The 21,910-nt window shown below is 40.8% G+C and overlaps 1 protein-coding gene across 1 annotated transcript in view; it reads left to right on the top strand.

Annotated features, from left to right (window-relative positions):
* Positions 1–21,910, top strand: part of foxp2 (forkhead box P2) — a gene marked incomplete at its 3' end in the record, with an annotated part of 91,952 nt that overhangs the window by 27,117 nt on the left and 42,925 nt on the right. Inside the window, exon 4 of the mRNA XM_079263521.1 lies at positions 12,547–12,733. Within this exon, the coding sequence (XP_079119647.1) occupies positions 12,557–12,733 (177 nt within the window). The 5' untranslated portion in view covers positions 12,547–12,556. The remainder of the gene's footprint in view (positions 1–12,546; positions 12,734–21,910) is intronic.

Below are 21,910 nucleotides of genomic sequence, written 5' to 3'. Positions count from 1 at the left end.
TTATTCAGCATAATGCTTATAAAGAGTAGGTCATGTAGCTGATAAACCTCCTAGCAGTGCATTTACTCTGATGTGGCATGGTGGTGCTTACGTATGGTGATTTCCCTCATCGTTGCTAAAAAGGAAATAAATAAGTAGTCGTCGTGTGTTTGTTCATAAGCAACAAATATATTGTGATGGGAAGAGAAGGGAAGCAACATTCATGTTGTTGTCACGGCACTGCACTGCATCTCATATCCACCGCTCCCCCTCTGCTGCTTTTGCTCTTGCCAGGGTTTGTAACCAGCTGCTGCCACTCTCACCCCTCCCCACTGTACCCACTACACATGTCTGTCTCTCTCTCCCCCATTTTCCGCTCCCACCATTCTGTTGCCACCTCATCAAGACGCTGGTGGGCCTGCTTGCCTCCGTTGACCTTGGCAGCACAAGGCACTGGAAGAAGAAACTTGGGGAATAAACACCTGAAGGGAGAAGACACTCAGATGTTGAGAAACGGGCGTAGCATTCTCTCTAAGCGAAGCAAATGTTTCGAGGACGAGGGGCCTCTTGTTTGTCTTTTCTAGTGAATAGTTTATTAAAAAGGGGCTGAAGGAGCAATTTCACCCTAAAGCTTTTAGCACTGAAAGAGAAATGGTACAAATTATCAGCATAACGCGGATGCTTTGTGCAATTAACAGCAGTTTTTTAATGTTGCCTCCTTTTGACTCTGTCGCTTTTTTTCCCTTTTCTGCTTTCTTTCGCACTTTTGTCATCTTCATCTCTCTTTTTTTATGTTTAACCAGCCTTTAACTCCTATCGTCTGTCTCTCTGCCATGATTGTTTAGTGTTTACCCCCCTCCCTTCCACCCCACCCACTCGCTGCACTGCTCAGACAGTTGACACTAATGAAAATGCTACATCTTTTGGCCTGTGTTGTCTCCTAATAATGATATCATACGGCTGAAATATGCTTGTGCAGAGCCGGGGAGATAATGTGCTATTCAGAGTCTGTTAAATCATACCAGCGCACTGCTCAGAGCTGTGAGTTCAAGTGGTCTTTACCTCACGTTAGGGGCTACGTCTTCTCCTAAATAAATCTGTCACAGTTGCCCTGGGTGCCTCCTCTTAAAACACACAAGTTCTTGTTCTCCTTATAAGCTTATGCAGTGGCTGCCAGCGCATATGGGTATCTATTAACTGTGAATTTAATTTGTTTGTAACTGTTTCTGTGTATATGATACCATTATGTAGGCAAATAAAGAAATGATCCCTCCTGTATTAGATCTCTCAGGCCCATGTGGCACGGCAAGCTGGTGGCAGATGGACTAGCCCTCCGCATCTGCTGCGTGCAGACTGGGGGCTTTGTACTCCTCTCTCATGGGGAAGACCAAGGCTTTCTTCTTGTCAGTAGATTCCTGTCTGTTGGAGCGACTAAGAAAAACATCTGTGGCATGCAAGAGAGAGGGGGAGAGAACGGGAGAGATGAGAGAATAAGAAATTGACAAAAGTATCCACAAACACCATCAGCGCTAAATGTTGCATCTCATTGCCTGTTGTGCATTGTTTACAGTAGGACAAATGTTTCAGTGCATCACACGTAACACATCTGAGCTTAGATGGGTTAAATCCAGCTTTTTTTTTTTAGCAGGTGGTTATAGTCAACAGTCTTTCTATCTCTAACTGGATTCTGACCGAAGTCATTTGGAGAGATTTTTATGTTGTTTTTTTTTAAGTTATGCTTTATATATATTTGCATAGATGTCGAGTGACAGTGAGAAAAACTTTTTTAATGTTCTGTTCTTTTTTTGTCATAAAAAATCTTTTTTAGTTCAGCATCTTGACAGTCTCAAAGTGTCACCTTTGCATTTATTTAAAAAACAAAAAAAAATCCTGCCAGTACTCTGCGTGTGGCGATCTCCCCATGCAGTTTTCACCCTTTGTAGTCTTCTTTGCCTCTCAGATTCCTCCAGAAAACCCCCTCCCTATTTCTTTGCCAACTCTCGCCACCCTCCGCCCCCTCTCCACAGCTCCCCACGACCAGCCCCCCTACCCCCCGATCAAGCCACTGGTTTTTGTGTACTATTGGTCCTCAGGCGTCAAAACAATCCAGCGGGGCTGCCTGACTTGTTTTAATTAGGCAGCGCTGAAACGGCAACTGTCTCTCAGACGTGACCAGGCAGAGGTGCTCTCCCCTTGCACTACTGTAAATACCGCTGTAAATACTTCTCTGCTGATGTCTTTGACAGTAACCGCCAGCTAGTTACTCTCTACCCTCTTTTTTTTTTTTTTTTTTTTACTTTTCATCTTCTGTTTTCTGCCAGTAGTCTTTTCCCCGGTCTCTTCATTTTTGTTTTTGACACAGAGTAGGTTAATGCTGTCAGGTTTCTGAGAATACTTCTTCAAATGCTTCTTACCGAGGAATGTGGATTTCTCACTGACCATTCAAAAGGTAGGTCATTTTGTCTCTTTTGCAGTCACGGGCTACTTATGGCTGTTTAGATGCAACGTTGTGGAAATGCAGCTGTGCTTTGTAACTTGGGTAATGCATGGATGTGATCTGGCTAATTGTTTTTAAGTGCCCTTTACACTCACTGCTGGAGCACGGCATAAGATACCGACTGCCGTTCAGCCCCTCACTAATCCTATTCAGACTCTTTATGTCTCTGCGCGCACACACGCACACAGACTTTGACATGCACACAATCAGAGCTGAAAAAGAAAAGCACTGAACTGCACGAGTATAAAGCCAGACACACATACCTTTGCGGCGAATGCACCTCTCTTAGCAGCGTCCTTTAGCCCTGCTTCTGTCTCTGTTTCCCTCTCGTCTCAGCGCGCCGACTACATAGAGCAAAGTAGGGAGCCAGTCCGGCAGGTTGTGTGTATGTGCGCGGGTGTGTGTGTGTGTGTGTGTGTGTGTGCGTGTGTGTGTGTGTGTGTGTGTGTGTGTGTGCGCACTTGTATGCATGAGAGAGAGAGAGGAACAGAGAGAGTTTTTAGCGAAGCAGATGTGTGATTAGAGCAGCGGAGCTCCCCGGTAAGCACGCAGGCGAGGTGCAAGCGGAGAGCCGGTGAGCATCCTATAACGAGTCACAGCAGTCCCCGTGTGAAGATCCTCACACACTCTAACATACACACACTCGCTCAATCTCACAAAGGACCCACCCACACGCTGAGAGGAACTTCACACACACTTGCACATTTGCACCCAAATGTACAGATTTAATAAACATTTCTTTATCCAAACCCATCAAAGAGTAACTAAGATGAGAAATAACATTTTTTTTACAACTAATTTCAGGAAGTTATAAAAGTAAAAATTCAACTGATAATTGCTGTCTTATGTCCATTTTAATAACACAGAGATTAAAAGGAGTTGGGTCTTTTTCGGTAAATGTGAGATTTCATCCGTGGCAGGTAAAAGAAATGATGCTTTAATTACGTCCAATGTGCAGAGAGAAATAGGGCCTCTGTCTCTGTCATAAATTTCCATTTTGTACACTACCCCCCACCTTTCACACACACTCCCTCTGCTGTCCCCTTTGCTTTTTTTTTTTTTTTTTCCTCCTTTCCCCTAACCCAAGCCTTCTCTTTCGGGCCTGCGTGTCCAACCTGCACAGGGGGCCCCAGTCAGTAATTGCCCTGGTGACAACTGGAAATGATAGAATAATTGTCAGGAGAGGTGTCTGGGCTTTCTTTCTTTCTTTCTCTATTTTTTCTTTCTTTTTTTTCCCTTTTTTTTAATGGGGCAAGGGTGATTTAAGTATGCATGAATGGCACAGTGGTGGTGAGGTGGTGAGAGCAGAGAGAGAGAGAGACAGAGAGAACAGGGGGAACTGGGGCGGGGGCTGGGATGCGGGTGGCGAGGAGTGGGGGGGGGGGGGGGGGCGGCTTGTTTATGATGCCATCCCCCATAAACACGGCTGAAGTGATGACACAGATAGTGTTGCCTCTTCACACAGTGACACCAGTCGACTTGTGGCCGTTGCTGTTAGACACCCTCGCCGGTGGCAGAGGCGAGTTCTCTGCTCTCTGGTCAAGATCTCTGGCACTCCTCACCTTCAGGTAAAAAAAAAAAAAAAAAAAAAGTCAGACACACTTCGTCCATCCCTCCATCAATCCATCCATCCATGCATTCATCGACCCATCAATCTTCTGTCACCCATAGTCGACTCCAGGCTCTTGGCTGTGTTTAATGGTTGTGTTTTATTGCCGGGCTGTGTCTCCTGCTTACCCCGTTGGTCGTCCCACTGTGTAACCGTTCAGCCTTGGTCTGCGGGCTCTGTTAATCTGCTGCTTAATTAGTGCTGATGAATGGCTCAGCATGTGTGACTGTGTGCACGCGTGCGTGCGTCCAAGCAAGTGTGTGCACTGACGTGGCTTTGTGATCGTGCATCTGCATGAGTGTGAACTTAGTGTGTGTTTTTTTTTTTTCTCTCTGCTCATGTACTTCCCGATCTGAGCTTCTCAGATGTTGCTCAGCTAATCATTGATCATTAAAATCAAGAGGACATAGAAACACAACTATGATTAAAGTAAATAAAAGGGCACAGTCACTGTTTAACCTCTTATGTTGTAACAATCAAATATTTATCAGCTGCAGAAATGTGCTTTTTGACTGTAAAAGCTTTTTACTGTAAGTTTGACTTATTTGTTTTTCGCCTACTTTTTAGACTAAAAAATTTTGATTAAAAATATCAAATACTCTTTGGAGCTGATGTTTAGTTTAAAAAGGCGAGAGGTCAGAAGACTGATAATTGGTGAAGCAGTAATTATCTTTATCAAAGGCGTGTGGGATCATTTGTTTACTTAAATATTGATGAGGGTGAGCAAGGCATGGTATTGGCCTATTGTGGGCATATTATTAACATTTCATAGGGCTTTGTGCAGGAATGCGAAAGGGACTCCTCTTCATAATTTAATACCCTAATGCATAATGAGCTATGTGATTAGCTCACATGGAGAATTGGCCAAACTCCATTTTGAAGGCAGATAATTTACATTGTTCTCCAGAGTCTGGCATATAATAGGTTCTTTAGGGCAATAAAATTAAATGCTACACATTTTATTTTTGAGCTTACAAATCCCTCTGGCAGTATTCAGTTTGAAGTCTTCTTTTCTCGCATTTGTATCATTTTGTTAAAAAAAAAAAAAAAAAAAAAAAAAAGGAGAGAGAAAAATATTTGGGGCTGAGGATGAATTTTAAAATGGTCTAACTAAAACACATGTTTACCTACATGTTTTATTTAGATTGCACACTGGCCAATTAACACTGTTCATTAACAGAGCTGCGTTATTTGTTTTGAAAGTTTAACCAACCACTTTGTTATGCTAATTGTGATGTAATTTAATTTGAGTTCCCGTAATGATGATGCCGCCATTATCCACATAAATGATGCAGTTAAGCAGCACGGCCTCATTTGCATGTGCTTGAAGGGAGAGAGGCTGAAAGGAGTCGGCTCCCGTATCACTTTAATTTTCCACCTCTGTTCACTCCTGCCCTACGGGTCCTCCTGGACTGTCGGTGACTATTGATGATCAGCAGGTTTTATCTGGATTTTTTTTTTTAAATGACCTAATAAGTGGCCTTTATTTGTCTGCTAAAGGAATCCCAGAACCTCAACATATAGGAAGAGATTGTTGATATTTGAGGTAAAAAGAAAAATCCAAATGACAATTTATTCACTCATCTGCTAAAAGAGTGAAAGATTCACGTGAGACACACACACACACACACACACATACACATACACCCCTATACACACACACGCGCACACACACACACACACACACACACACACACACACACAGACACACTTGTTCTCTAACATTAAATCTCTTTTTGATGTTTGAGATGCTGGTGGTGTGTAAGGGGTGCTTCTTAAATTTATTTCCAAATGAAAGTGTGTCTTTGTTGGTATTGCAAATGTATTATTAACATTATTATCATTATTATTATTATTATTATTATTAGTAGTAGTAGTAGTAGTATTATTAGTCTTGACTTGTACTTTTTTAGGATGTGGTATTGATGCCGTCATTATTATAGTGCTTTTTTAACAGATAGATGCAGTTAACCAATAACACTGAACTGAGTCTTTCTTCCAAATAATTTCAGAAGTCCGAACATTGTCTTGAAAACGTGTGACTAAGTCGAGGTTAAAGACAGCTCATTATGTGTTTTGTCGTGGGTTAGGCTTTTGTCATTTTCCCAGGAAAGATTTTTTTTTTCTCCTCACCATAACCCCCTCCTGCTTTTATGCTTCTAATTGGTTACATAAATCTTGTCTGGTATGAATGAGGAATGTTGCGGTGTTGTCAACTGCAATCTTCACCCTTATTTACCAATTCATTAAGATCTATCGATGCAGGACTGCTGAGAGGGAATGACAACATAAATCAGAGCTGGAGACATAATGGCCCTAATCAACCAGAAATAACTGGAAACGTCACAATGAGCTATGTCTCTGTAGCTGCGCCGGCCGCGGCTGGCTCCCGTGCCTGTCCGCTGGATCTGCCCCGCTGTGGAAAGGACCGCAGAGTCAGACCATCCAACTGTCATTAGCTCCTCTGATTTTTCTTCTGCTCTCTTCAACCCCACCTGTGTAAAGAATTTGTCCATTAGTTTGTTTTTGTTATCCATCTCTTGCTCCGTGTCAAAGCAGCTCAATCCTGATCACTCACGGAATCAGACCTCTTTTCTGAGTGGAAGACGTCCACGCATGAGGTCTATAAATACAGTTAGGTCGGAAGTACCCTGAATTCACAGCACACCTCCTCTTCTCCTGATAAAGATGATTGGATGAGACAATGAGGCCTCCCCTCTTTATAGGTCAATTAGCCCTGATTAGGTGGGCCGAGTTAATTAACAGAATTGGCAAATATGCAAATGAAAGCCGACTGATCGGCTTTCGTCACTGTCTTGCTCACCCACAGCGACGGGGCTGTCTACTGCCTCAGCAGAATGAGGCGTCTGATGGGCAAATGTAAATTATATGGGACGAGCCTAAATACTGGAGAAAACTAGTTTTTCTCCTCCTCTTTTTCTCTGTCTGTCAGCTTTTTGCAGCGACACAGTAATATATTTAAAAATGTATACACGTGATAAATTACATTTCTTTTTAATTTCATATTCAGAGTTTTGGTTTTCAGAACCTGCTTTTGTTCCTAACTCCAGAGTATTTTGCGGTTGTCAGTTTTCAGAGTTTGCTATATTCACATAACATTAATTTACACTAACGTAGTATCATGCACACTATTCACGATGATCTCTTGTATTTGATTCTAAAGAGACATTGTGCCGACTGTACAATAGAACATGCATTTCATACTCTTTCCACTGGCTTTCTTTGTCATTTTACCCCCTTTCTGTTCTCCTCGTACACTGATTCCGACACACACTCACACATCTATTCAGAGACACTTGCACACTGTGGCAAATAGTCTGTCTTTTATCTTATTCTACCTCATCTCCTTATTGTAAATAGAAGCGAATTAAGTTTTGAACATTCTTGACTGAATGTCTCCTATCACAGAACTACAATTTATTGTCAGCTCAAATGAAGAATTGAAATATGACTGAGGTTTTGTCAATGTAGGGCTCATTGGACAGGAGATAACCACATTTGATTCTGTTGCTTTGAATAATGTTAATCCGGCAAAAAAAAAAAAAAAAAAAAAACGCAAAGTCCATTATTCATATTCATCTCTTTCATTTGGCCCCACTCCTGATTTCGTAAATATGATTTCTTCAGCCCCCTTTTCTTCCCAAAGCAATCTTTATTCACCGGTGAAGTACTTTTGAAATTCCTCTATCTGTGAGCAGAAACCATTACCATACACAGGTTTATAAGAAGCAGTCATTAATGCTCTTTTATGGTGGTCCTTTAGTGCCAAAAAGGAAGCTTTTAATTCTGAGGCACGGCAGCTTGGCTTGCCTTATTTAATCCCGGAGACTGGGTTTTGTCGAACGTCGCTTTCCAAGTGGTCGTTTTTCCATTTCCAACTCTAAACTCCCCTGCATGAAGCAGTGGGCTGCAATGAATTGCTTGTGGTGTCCTTGTGCTGTGACAGCTCACAGAAAGCTCACAAGGAAAAAAACTAAATTAAATCTGTTCACACCAAAGTACAAACAAATAATCATAATCAAAGATTTTTTGTTGGCATGAAGATATGCAAGACATCTGATTAAGTTATTAAACTTTTTTTTTTCCAAAGGATTATTAGATTTTGGGGGTTAAATTTATCACTCCAAATGCCATGCTTTCTTTCAGCACATACATTTTGATTTATTAAGCAATCTTAACTACTGAATATGTGAGCTCTTGCCCTTGCAGTTACTTCTTTATTTGGTATGCATTGTAACTTATAGCAATGATGAATTAATTTCAGTCAAGCACAGAATCTGTGATTATTTTAAATGGTAACCATATTTCCACCTGATCAGAGAGCTGTGAGAAGTCAGCAGACTGTGAAATGTAATTTCTATTATTATATTTTTATTTTGATTTCACAAAGCCAAAGGATTTCCAGCCAGCCACCTGAAATGTGAAATGATAATGAATGGACGTCTGGGATCACAGGTTTATGCCCCCCCCCCCCTTTTTTTTTTTTTTTGTTCTATCGTAATTTTTTTTTTTTTTTTTTTTTTTTTTTTTTTTTGCAACTCATGCATAGAAAATGAATGAATCAGTGTTTTATACAGAGACACAGTGTAAACATCATCTCACTGGAAATGAATAACCCAGAGCTGAGGACAGCATCAGGCCAGTAGCGTGTTAACAGTGGATGTGTGAGTGTATGCGTTTAAATTCCTCTGTGTTCCTGAAACATTGTTGGAGCACAGCAGACAGCTGTGTATTCCCTGTAGATGGATGGCCAGTGTCATAGTGTGTGTTTACTGCACATGATAGAGCGGGAGACAGGCCAGGTAATGAGGCTACATTAAGGGCTTTTAGAGCTCGCAAACAAAGATGGAGGGCTGCTTCTTTCCCCTTTAATGATAGGTGTGTGTATGTGTGTGTGCAAGAGTGTATGAGTGTATGAAGCAATGAAAGGCTCAATTTTCCTTATACCTTTTGTTGTGTCACTTCTCAGGGGAAAAGGGAAAAATTTTCATGGAGTCTGGGCCAAATGCCTCACCAGGACACTTTTTTTCTCTGACTGATAGAAAACAGATAGATTTGCAGGATTCAAGAGTAAATATTTGTTGTATAGTTACACAAGTACAAGAGATAGTAGCTTGTGGAAGTGTGATTTTTTTTTTCTGAATCTCTTCTTTAATAGAAATGTGGAAGCCGTCAGAAATCTTTGACATAAGAAATTTAGTGTCTCCAACTTCCACTATCTTTACACTACCTAAACGTTAAGTCACCCTCCCTGCACTAAGTAACGCACCTACAGAATTACCAGCATGTTAACAGGTAAAAACAACCTCCCTTTCTACTTCCGATCATGATAATAGCAGTGTTGGTTCTCCCATATTGGAAGATTATGGCTGGAAGAAACACAGCACAGCGACAATTTATGTGCACAAAGCACACGTGTGGGCAAGCCGGCAGCCTCACTCATGCTGCATTAAACTTGGCTGCACCACCACAGATCAGGAGAAAGAGCCCCATCAGATATTGTAGCTGTAGGTGGCATTGCTTTTTCCAACCCAGTTGGTTCAGCACTGGCTGATCTGGGGGTCAGGGCCATTTACCCTGGGGGAAAGGGCACAGGAGGGACCTGTGGTGGGCACGTGTAGTCACAGACACATCCAGACACAAATGTAGATACATACTTCATACATCACACCCTCAGGTGCTGAGTATTGTCACTGTCTGTCTCTCTTGAGTATTGTGAAAGTGTGTGTCTCTCTGGCTGTGACAGTTCCATCACCCCCACAGCCAGAGCTGCAGCTTGGTCGCCCGCTCGTCTCTGCAGCTTGGCTGTGTTTCTAATTGACATTCTAATTGGCAGATTTGAATGCCGCCTTTAGATGGCTAATTAATTTATCTCACCGCTGTCATTAAGGTTAAAGCACCATCTGATCTCTGCGAATACACTTTGCATATATCTGCATTATCATCATGTTGCAGCTTGACATATTGCACAGATTTTATTTTGTGTAGGGGGGTGGATTATAGCACCGAGATTAAGCTGTGCAGTGGCCTTTTATTAGTAGTGTGTTTAATTCAAAATATTCTTAATTTTTTCATAATTTCATGCCTTTTTTTTTTTTTTTTTTTTACATAAAATTAATTATTTATTCATAAGTAATCACACATAAGTACATACCAAAAATTTCCATGAGTTCGTTAATATCATAGAAGCAATTTTCCACTGATCTCTGCGGTGGTTTACATTGCATTCATATGTTATTAAAAACCCTTATTTCCTTGTCTAATGTCACTTCAAGTTTTCTGAACATCCATGGCTGGTCTAAGACAGAAAGTAGAGAAAAGAGAGATCCGAGCTCCATTAGAATGTTCATAAAATCGTAGTAAAGGCAATCAGACAGTCTTTCTCTGAATATTTTAAACATTGGGCATGTAAAATTTATGCCTAATTTGAATACTTATTAGCCGGCTGATCTCGGCTGCAGCCTTGAGTTTCTTATGCTGAGATTCATCACCGGATTGGATGTCACATTGTGCCAGTCTCCCCCCTCCCTCCCCTTCCAACCTCACCGCCGCCACTTTCCTCCCACCCATACCCTCTCTTTCTCTTACTCTTTCTCTCTCTTATTCTTTCCCACTGTCTTTCTCCGTCAGCCAACACTCCCCCCGCCTTTTCTTTCCTTTCCCTGTCTTTCTCTTTCCTCTGTCTTTTCTCACTGTGTCTTTCTCCATCAGTAGTGAGCGGCGCAGTGTTAAACAGGGGCCTGTTTGTTCACAAGCACGCCTTGTCCAGGCCTCTTCCCTATTTACTTGTGTCCTGGGCAGCTGTTGCCCTGCTCTGTGTAATAGCTCAGCCCTGTTTGTTCTCCCTGCCTAGATCCTGTTTATCCTGGCTGTGGACATCCTTTAAGGTCTATCCTGTATCTGCCCCTCATCAAACGCTCGCACACACACACACACACACACACACACACACACACACACACACACACACACACACACACACACACACACACACACACAAATACAGTGACAGACACACTATTATAAAAATTATATTTACAGCACAAAGAATACACACTCCACCCATACAGGCTGGGCACAAATGCACATGAAAACAGATTCAAATACAATTGTCGTTCGCACCGCTGTTGTTGCAGATGTGTACTTTCACCAATGCTAGAATATAATATTATCAAAAATATTATCTGAAATTATTTCATGTTTTTTTTTTAGTTAGTCCTCCGTAGGTATTTTATTTCTCATTGTATTAATTGTTATAACTTTTTAAAATATTAGTTTTAAGCATTACGACTATTTCTCATCTGTAATGATGGTGCGCAATCTGAGTTTGCGCTGAGTGTCTTTTATTTGGACCGATGCTGATGCTGGTGGGGCTCCTCCTTAGCCCAGCATAGGTACTGAGTATAAATGTAGGGGATAATGATAAAACATTTATTACGAGGAAGAGAGGAGGTTATATGCATAATTTATGCAGTTTTTAGCACAATCATTACTGATATTCGTGATAGAAATTTAGCCTTTTTCCCCTTTTTATTCTCAGCCTGACTAGCTTTTCATAACAAAGATTATAGATTTAGGTCTGTTTTTTTTAGTGTTTGTTTACAAGTAAATTCAGGTTTTAGCTTAAAAATTATTCCAGAAAGTTTGATTTATTCCTAAACCTTGGTTTAATCACAACTTCATTTTTTTATGTAAAAAAACAAAAAACAAAAAACTATAATATTTGATTAAAAGAGGATGAAAAAATACATGATCATACCTCCTCTGGAAGCCTGCAAGGCAGTTTTTTTTTTTTTTTTTAGCCACAGCAAGAATGACAAACCCATTACAGTTATCATCACCAGCCCTGCACCATGTGATTTGATGCCCCCACCCCCTTCAACAAATTTTAATTTTACATGATTAGCCTTGCATCATTAGGCAACTTCTTTTAGATGCAGAAACAGACTGAAATTTGACAATTTTGACACATTTATTATTTTCTTTCCTTTTTTCAATATTGTCCAATTCTGCTTTTTCTGCATTTTATATCTGACGAAGTACAAAGAATTAAACACAACCCTGTGTTAGGAGCACATATTTTTCCTTCTTTCTTTTCCCTTCAAAGTTATCAATTATGCAAATAATATCAAAAACAGTTTTTATAAACACGTACTTGTAATTAGATACCTCAAAGTTTTTATAGATATAAAGATTTGCAATGTTTTGTTACCTTTCCCCATTTCAAAAAGCATCAGGACATGCATCTCTTTGTATTGCTTCATTTACACAATGAATGCATAATTGCTCCTCCTGCATCCCCCCTCTTCTTTAAATGCTTTAATTTGCAGAGGGGCACTGAGGACTTGATAATGAAAGCGTGCAAAGAAAAAAAAAATGAGGGAAAAAGGGGGGATTGTAACAAGAAGAGCCCTAACTGGTGCCTCTTAATCACTTCTAGGTTTTAAATCATGATGATGCAAGAGTCGGCCACAGAGACAATAAGCAACAGTTCAATGAGTCAAAATGGAATGAGCACCCTAAGCAGCAGCCAATTAGAGGCTGGCAGTAGAGATGGGAGATCAAGCGCTGGTGACACAAGCAGCGAAGTAAGCACAGTCGAGCTGCTGCATCTGCAACAACAGCAGGTAAGTTGTGTTTCTCCCCCGTCTCGTCTCTGCCGCTCCACCTCACTCTCACTCTGTTTTGCTCTCCCTCTCTGCTCTGCTGTGCTCTCTGCTCAGGCGGTGCTGGGGTGGTTCTACATAGGCAGAAGGCACATTGTTTTGTGTGCTTTTTGAGTGTGTGGAAAACAACTCTGTTTATATAACAGGCTGTTTGTGTTGTTTGCTCATCAGCTTGTTGTGCTGTCAGCATGCTTTGCTTGTAGCTGCAGACGATGGAAGTCTTTACTGTAGTTTTTTTTTTTTTTTCCCTGCATTTCAGTGTATTACAGCGTTGGCATTTCAGTTTCTGTGTGTTTAGAGGTTGATGTAACCATGTGAGGCCGTGTGAGAAAAGCTGTGCATGGATGTCTGTGACGAAGTGATGACAGAGGAAAAGTAGGACAGAGTGAAAGAAGAAGCTGGGGCATCGTACAGTCCAGTGTGGGCAGTGTAAGTGTGTGTGTGTCATGACAGGATTGTATCCACCAGAGGGCCTCCTAACTTGGCACTAGTTTCAGGCTCACACATGCAGACCCACCAGCAGCAGAGAAACCTTTGACTGGGACACTTTTAAAAACTAACTTGCACCAACTTTCTCTGTTTTACTTTTCTTCCTCTAGATATCATTGAGATGTCATTTTGTGTTACCTGTCTGTTTTACTTATTTTGTTCGTCTTTTTCTGAGTTGATCATTTGAACTATTTTAGCTGAATTTTACTGATTTGGAAGCAGATCACAAATGTTTGATCCTTTTTGAGGTGTTGTTTTGTTTTGTTTTTTTCCCTTTCAAACCTACGTTTCATTGTATTCATCTCAGTCAGGGCACGTTTGTGTTGAATGAACTGCAGGGAGGCGTGAGAGGTGGCGGTTGGGGGGCATAAGTTGTGAAAGTCAGTCACCAACAGAGTAAAGGAGTCAAGTGTCTCTCATGTCTTTTCACGGTAAATGATGCCTTTGACAGTTTGCCAAAAGAGCAGTGGGGTATTGGGTCAGAGGGCCATGCTTCGGGGTGGATGGGGGGACAACGCTGCAGCTTCGTAATGATGCGTGCTGTCCTTTTGGCCTGATGAGAATTTTCATAGAGGCATATATTTGTGTGAATGTGTGTGTATATGATGAGGCAGCTGAAGCCCCGTGGTCAGATCAGTCAGTCCCACACAATAGATGCGAAGGTGTCTGCATCTGTGTGTATCTCTGTGGTTGCAAAATGAAGCATATCCTAAAGTCTCCCCCTCCCCATCCCTCCCTTTTCCCCATCCTTCCGCCCATCATCCATTCACAGCAGAACCTCCGTTATCCTGTCAGCGGCTGGAGTAACATCGTAGCCCTTTGGCTTCACCCCCAATTCATCACCATCCTGCAAGTCTCTCCGCATACACACATCTGATTGGGGTCAATTCTGTTCTGCTCTCACTCATCACTCTTTTAAATTTAGAAATGTTGGGTCCCGAGTTTCCCCCTCTCTGTGCCAATATAGTCAGATAGAGTGAAAGAGAGATGGAAAAAGATGGGAGAAAGATAAAAAGATCCGGATTAACGATTTCAGTCGGTCGCCTTGAAGCTGACTCACATCCCACACCACACCTTTTGAGTTTTTTAAAAAAGGATTTTCATATAATTTTACTATAAATGTGGATCATACATTTTTATGTCTGTGTAAGAGTTGATAAAATAATTGAATTAATGTTGGAATTGCTAGGAATTGTCCAAATCTAATTTAGAGATTTAATATAAGTTACTTTAAATGGTATTAAAACTGAGAAGGGAAAAGTGCTTCTGGAAATGTTAAGTGAGTAAATGAAACAAAAAGTTTCCCTGTCAAAGAAAAAAAAAAGGCCATAGAAGAGAGAAAAGGCGACGTAAGCATATAGTGTCTAGTTAAGTCTCTGAGATGGACATACAGCTAAGAGTTGTGGCGTGGAGTGGGTGGGGTTGAATGAGGCGGTATGACATCGTGCGTCTTGTAAAGAGGCCAGCCTGAGCCTTCTCCCAACCTCGAGACAGACACATTGAAATGAGCAGTCCAGCTAACAGGTCTCTGGAGGCTTTTTAAAGCAAGGGGGCCTGTGCTGCTAACTTCACACACACTTCCTATGTCGCAATCACCCTCAAATGTCCTCAGTGATGAAACACAGTTCAAGGAGGAAGGATAAGTTGTTGTGTTTTTTTTTTTTTTTTTTTTTTTTAATGTTTATTAGCTCAAAGCAGGGCTTACAGATGTGTTCACCTGAAGAAGACCATTGCGATGCTGGCAGGTGTGTGTAAGATAAGGACATTTTCTGGTCAAATGTACTTCCGCCTATCTACACTTGCACTTTTTGTATGTAAATCCTGCCCACATTTGCTCTGAGTCCATTTTCAAGTAAGGCTGTTGGGTTTAATTTTCCAGCCATATTTGGAATGACATTGAGTGGTCCGCTGGGTATAGAAGCTCCAGTCTCTCATCACGCTGCTGGGGGGATGATTAATAATAAGCACTGATGAATTCTCCACTGTCCCTATGGGTTGTGCCATTACCTAGCAGCTCCAAAATACCACCTGCAGCTATAATTAGAAAGCAGCATCTTAAGGTCTCATCACCTTAGATTTGGCCAAAGGCTTATGGAACTCTGATCAAGCCTGGGTTACAAATATTGTTTTGCATATTCAAATATTTATGGTTGAGATTTTCTTCAAACCACAGCTGTGACACTGGTTTTTATTTGGTTGATTATAATGTATATCATGTACTATTTAGGATGTATATGCTTAATTTTTTTATGCAGATCATTTGAATGATAACCATTGTGACAATTAAATTTCCAGCCTCTAATTTCTGTCAGGCTTTCATCACCACATTCCCAAGGTTGTCTAAATAGACCTAATTTGATTTGAGATCACAGATTAGATACCCACTGTATCTGATTGCAATTTGCCAGCTGCAGACATGTATCAGAGCAAATGATGAATGTTACACAGCCCTAATTACTATGCAAAATCATCACTACAAAAGCTCTCTTGTGAAATAAAAAAAAAAAGGGAGGGGGAAAAAAACTTCTAAAAAATGTGCTGAGCTCATGTTACCAATCAATTTGTCACTGGCCTTAGTCAGTATTATGTTTTAATACTTTTTGCAATTGCATTGATCTTTGGATCTATACCATAATGTCCCATAATGAGCCTGCTAGTTGATTACAGTGGTCTGTGGACTTAATCCTGCCAGGGTTATCAGTTGGATTGATGAGCCAATACTCAGGACTACTGCCAGTTCTAAATGGGCTTCCTACCATAGGAAGTATATTGATATTCAGAGCAAGATGGAAGTCCCTGCTAATATATTATGTTCAAGTCAGACCTTTGAATAGCTGCGGGGAAAACCTTATGCCAATGCAACTTTCTACTTTGTCTGCAGGCTTGGCCATTAAGTATAAACATGATTAAGAGATTACAACCTTTAGACTAGATATTAATGTAATCATTTTAACTATATATAATACACAAAGAGAACAGCTATGGCATGCTCTTATGTAAGTTAGATAACAACATCATATTTTTTGTTATTGTTGTTTGAATAAAAGGTTGAGGCTGAAATGACTTCTGCTGTGACTTATTTCTGGAGAGCAAACAAGATCAAAATCAAATAATGTGACCTTGTAGTCAGGGAGATGAGTCTTATTATAATGGTAGGGGAAAATACTGAATGTGTGCCGAAAGTTTAGACAGACAGACACACACAGACATACACGTATAAAATTAATGTTATTTGCATTCAGCACTGAAAGAGAAAAAGTCTGTTGGTAAACTGGTTAGATATGCATTTTTTCTGTTTTCTTGAGGCACATGATGCAGCAAAATGCAAACTACCCATCCTTATTTAAATAACTGCAACATTTTGACATAAATTACAATAAGTGCACCGAGGTGCCATCTTACTTCCAGGCTACCCCTGTCGCTACACGAGAGGTAGGCAGTGGTCCAACTTTAGAGTGACAGCAATTAACCTGCCTTCCTAGCTGTTTAGCTGCAGGAAATAGAAGGGATGAGAAATTTGACAGCAAGTGATGGGTAGTATTTAGGGTTTAGGGGCAAATGAAATTCTCCCCAAAATGAAAGTCATTAGCAAGAAAGTTACCCCACAGACAAAGGGCAAAATGACAGTGTCTGTGCGTGTCTATGCATGTGCACACTCATCTGACATACATATCCCCCTCTTATAACATCTCAAGTTTGTTGTTTAGTGTAGACACATTTTTCACCCACCATCACTTTTCACAAACAAGCCTCAAGCTTCTACCTCTGTCTGCCCTTCACCTGCCTCTCTGTCTGTCTCTTTGTGCCATTTTTGAGAAGCCACACATACATGCACACACACACACACACACACACACACCTACAATGCAAATCTGTGCTTTGCCCTTGAGCATAATTTAAAGGCCTAATCACCCAGACTGTCCCTTTGGATGGAGCAGAGAAGGAGAGTGGGAGGATGGTGTCTCTCATTTGCACCCTTACACAAAGAAGCTCATTAGGTTTATCTTTCAGGCCTGAGATTGCCCCACTCAACTGTGTAAATAACACACTGGCCCTGGCCTGATGCATCAATCACCTCTCAGGACAGGAGAAAGACCTCCACTGAAATATGAACGATTTCATAAAGGAGCCTTTTGTTAACCATCATCGTCTGTGCTAAGATAAGGTTTTTCTGTAAGAGTAGGAGGAGCATTAGGAAAGCAGAGTGTACTGTATGTCTTTGTCAAATTATTTCCCCCTTTCAGCGAGAAGACAGCTCTTCTCAGGCAATCCTTGTGTCTGACTTATTTACAATGAAAGCCATCCTTCTTTTTATTTCAAGCCTGGCTATCAGCAGACAGTCCCCACAGAAGAGTACATACAGGCCTGTGACATATAGGCCTGTAGTTCCTTCTTTTGAGATGACACTAAAGATATAGGATGTGAATGACAGCATAGCTACTGTTTGCTCACCCTTCCCCAGACAAAACACAGCATTATTCTATTATCTATCTAGACACTACTCTTTCCTCCTGCTCTCCCTCTGCCCCCCCAACTTCCCCTCCCATTTTTTCAGCTCCTTGAAACCTGGGCTGTCCATCTATGTTTAAGACACATTACATGTGGCCTTCTGGAATTTACAGTGGTGCTCTCCCAGTAACTCCATTTCGCACGGGCGTCCCTTGAGAGCATGGCGAAATGTCAAGCTGCAAGGCTTGAAAGAGACACGAAGAGAAAAGGACAGTAAGAGGGTGGGAGAGGGAGCAATGGGAGAATTGTGAGGAGAGGATGAGAGATGAAGTGAAATCTGCTGGAAATGAACACTTATGGGCATTTTATCCCAAGGCAGTTGGGAGCTATGGAGAGGGGAGAACAGTATACTTTACAAGTCAAAGGCAGCACAGATAGAAACAATGATATATTTTATGTATTCAGCCTTGTGTGAAAGAGTGTCTTCTTTCCCAGTAAGAAATCCATTACAGTGGTTTTAGAACCACATCTAAATAATGTTTTCAAGTGTTTTTGGGGTTATGGGTGTATTTAAATTGACCTGTTTGACTTGACATTTTCCTCTTTTTCTACTCTTTTGTTCTATGTAAGGCACTGGCCGAGTGATAAATGACCATGCCAGGGTTAACCACCTCTGTGTAAATAGGAGGCAGCCATTGAGTTGCACACACTGTGGCCAGTAGTACCACGGTCTCGAGCTAACCTAGTACAGGCCAGGATCAATGGCCACTTCACAACTCATTTCCTTTTACGCCTCCCTAACTGCCCTGGTCCAGCTCTGGGAAATAAATGGCACTGGATCCATAAGTCCACTCACATAGGCACAAACACATGCACAGGCATGCCTACACACACAGACACACACCGTGTTTTCTCAGAGCAGGCTGAGCAATTGCTTCAGCTCAATACCCCTCACAATAATTTATTTGCAAACTGACTTGGGGATGAATGGTGCATCATCTTTAGCGGCCTCACAATCGAAAACAGGCATTCTGTCATTGTTTGTTGCCACTCCCCTGTCATCGGCTTAAACAGTCATTAATAAAGCAGGGTGGAGTGTTACTGTCACACTCAACCTGAATATATACATGTAAATGCCTGTTTTCTTTTAATGTGGACTTAACTGGAGGGATGAAAAAACTTGTGCTTTCTGATCCATACAAGGTAATGCATTGCTGCCTGCTTTCTCTAACCCTAACCCCCCCCCTTCAAAAAAAAAAAAAAAAAAAACGGCAAGTGGCTTATAGTCATTTGATAGGCCACGACACCACTATCCATTTAACAGAGCTTAAAAATCCTACATATGCATATGCCGGGGTGTCTTAAGCTGACAACCAAAAGACAGGATTTGCTAGAAGGCAGCTTTGGAGTGTTGTGAATTTAACAAGCATGTCTAGTATTACAGTTCCTCTCTGCTTTAGTCATGAATAGTAACAAATCAGACTCTGAAACGCATGCCCGATGGTTTGTTGTGTATACCCTCTTCTACCCTCTTCCCCTTCTCTAACTAATATTAAAATGACTTCAAATCTGGTTAAGAAGATGACTAGCAAGGAGAAGTAGCATCTTTACTGTCACTGATTCTCATCCTCTGATGTGCCCTAAATCTCTACTACCAGATTCCAGGTATCATCACAATTTTTTTTTTTTTTTTTTTTTTGCACTTGTTAACACTCTGTGCTGCTCTGATTACCTTCATCCCTGACCCAATTTTGAATATATAAATGGCTCTAGCCTTCTGCCAAGTTGTTTGTAGTTGTAATATTACCAGCCTGCAAAGGAAGATGCTCTTTACGCATTGCCTCCAAACACTGTATACATATGTAAGAGAGCCAGCTGGGCTCTCAGCCCTCTCCTCTTTGCAGCTTTTCATACAAATGCAGTAAATAAGCTCAGGCCTTGGGGAATTGAACGCTTCAAACAGACAAACTGACTGACATGTCACTTAGCGCTGGCTTTGGCTCTCCTCACTGCAGGCTTTAGGGTTGAACCTGCTGGGTTTTAGTGTTTCAGTCAAGCTCTTATCTTTACTGGTGGACTGCCATCTCCATCATTTACAACTTTAGGATAATGTCTGACATTATTGTGAATATATATATATATATATATATATATATATATATATATATATATATATATATATATATATATATATGTATATAATATAGTCAGAAGAGGTCATTTTACAACAAAATCCACTTCCAGTTGAGTCATGTTAGAATGTAAACTGAACATTTGTTTTGCTCAGATACAGTGAATAAGATGTACTCTGGCCTGAGGTTAATGATGGAAGTCACGCTAGCCATCCATTGTAACGGAGATAGGCAAGCCTGCCTCTTTCTGGTCTGTGTTCCCACTCAAACAGCCAGCCATTCCTCATCAAGACTTAACCACTGCTTATTTACCCGCACTGGAGACTTAACTTACGCGAATTGATCAGTGATAGCAGTGGAAAGCTGCTTGTTCCACCCTGATAAAAATGACGCCAATGAGCATATGCAGAATATGCTTTGTGAGCTGGGCGCAGCACTTCAAGCTTGAGTAGACACTAAGCTGATATTGGTTTCACGCTTGAACCCATAGTGCAAAATCTTCCAATGGAAACCAAGAGATTTGATTGTTTCTGCATATGCATTTATCAGAAGTTTACATGATAAATATACATTAGTCTGGTGGCTTGGCCATGCGTGGTATTGTTTCTGTGATACTATTCTTCATGCATTCCTTTTCACCTGTTTGGACTTTTTCATCCAATTCACTGCGGAGCTGATAATCCTAATTTGCACAAAACTTCAAATGGATTTGTCGGAGTTTTTGCATCGTTAGTCTTCCCAAGAATGTCTGTCAGAAACTGCAAGGAAACTGTACTTTGTTGGCACACATTTTAAATGAGAGAATTCCTCGTTTTTTCTGTGGCTGTTTTTTTTTTTCTGGGACTTTGTAACATTGCATAATTTAGATTTAGAAGTTGAGGTCTCAAAATGTATAAACTGAACCCCATCTTCCTTTTGGCTTATTCTCTACTTAATTTTATAATGCACCCTAAATTATACATCATTTATCTTTCATGCAAATTTCAACTGTAGTTTTTGTTTTGATAACCAGTATAATTGCTGTGTCCTTGTATGGAAGGCTATGAAGGAAGTGATCATGCTTTTGGCACATTTATCAAAGCTCAAGAAGAAAAAAAGATGTAGAAAAGAGACCCTTTTCTCACATAGCTGGACTAAGTGTGCGACAGAGTGATAAATTTTCTTGTTAAGAGAAATTACATCCACTAACTTGAGCTACTTCAGCATGAAATTGAAAAAGAAGCATTTCTTGCAAATTTCCATTCTTGATGCAATGAAAGATGTAGATTAGCCCTTTTGCAAAAGGGTGGGTGCAGGAATGAAACTCAAGAACTAGGATTCTGCTCACGCTTGCTTGTTCTTAGAAGCGTGATATAGGATGCTGTTGGAGAAGTCTTTGTTTATGGACGTGAGGTTCAGTCAGGCTGGTTGAAGATTAAGGAAAAGCTTGTATAACATCTGTCTCTTTTGTGTGTGGGCTGTACATTTTACTGCTGTATTTTTTTTAACCTTACCCTGGTGACTGTGCTCCATTTCTCACAAGGCCATCTCAAACAGGTGAGCGTGTGGTGTTGGTCGGGGCAAGGACACTGATTGGCAGAGGCTGAGTATAAGGCTGGACAATAGACAACTGTATGTTTTCCTGTTCAGTTAAAGGTCAAACATGCATCACTGTAATATTCACAAGGTAAGCACCAAAGTGTAACGCATTATGGATGGGCAAAAAGGGAGGAGGAGGAGCATGGAAAAGAGAGATGTTATCTTAGCAGAGATGAAGACCATCCATTGCCCTTCCACCAGTGGATATAGTGATGTTTTTTGACTTGGTCTTTGGGGTATGGAGGCACTACTTGAAAGATACATCACACATTGTTCATTGTGGGTACTACGGGCAATAGCAAGTAGACACATAAACTTGTTTAAATGAGATAATTATTAAAACACTTATAAAAGTTATTTGCTTCATTGACAGGACATAAAACAGGATTGAGTTGTCTTCCACCACCTGATAAAATAAAAAAAAAAAAGAAAGAAGGATTGATTAGGAAATTGAGCTATTGATTAGTATTACATTAAGTAAAGATGCCAA

Source organism: Telmatherina bonti (genome assembly GCF_933228915.1).
Source record: "Telmatherina bonti genome assembly, chromosome: 23".
Lineage (NCBI taxonomy): Eukaryota > Metazoa > Chordata > Actinopteri > Atheriniformes > Telmatherinidae > Telmatherina > Telmatherina bonti.
Note: the sequence above shows the minus strand (reverse complement) of the source record. Positions and strands in the feature narration are given on the sequence as shown.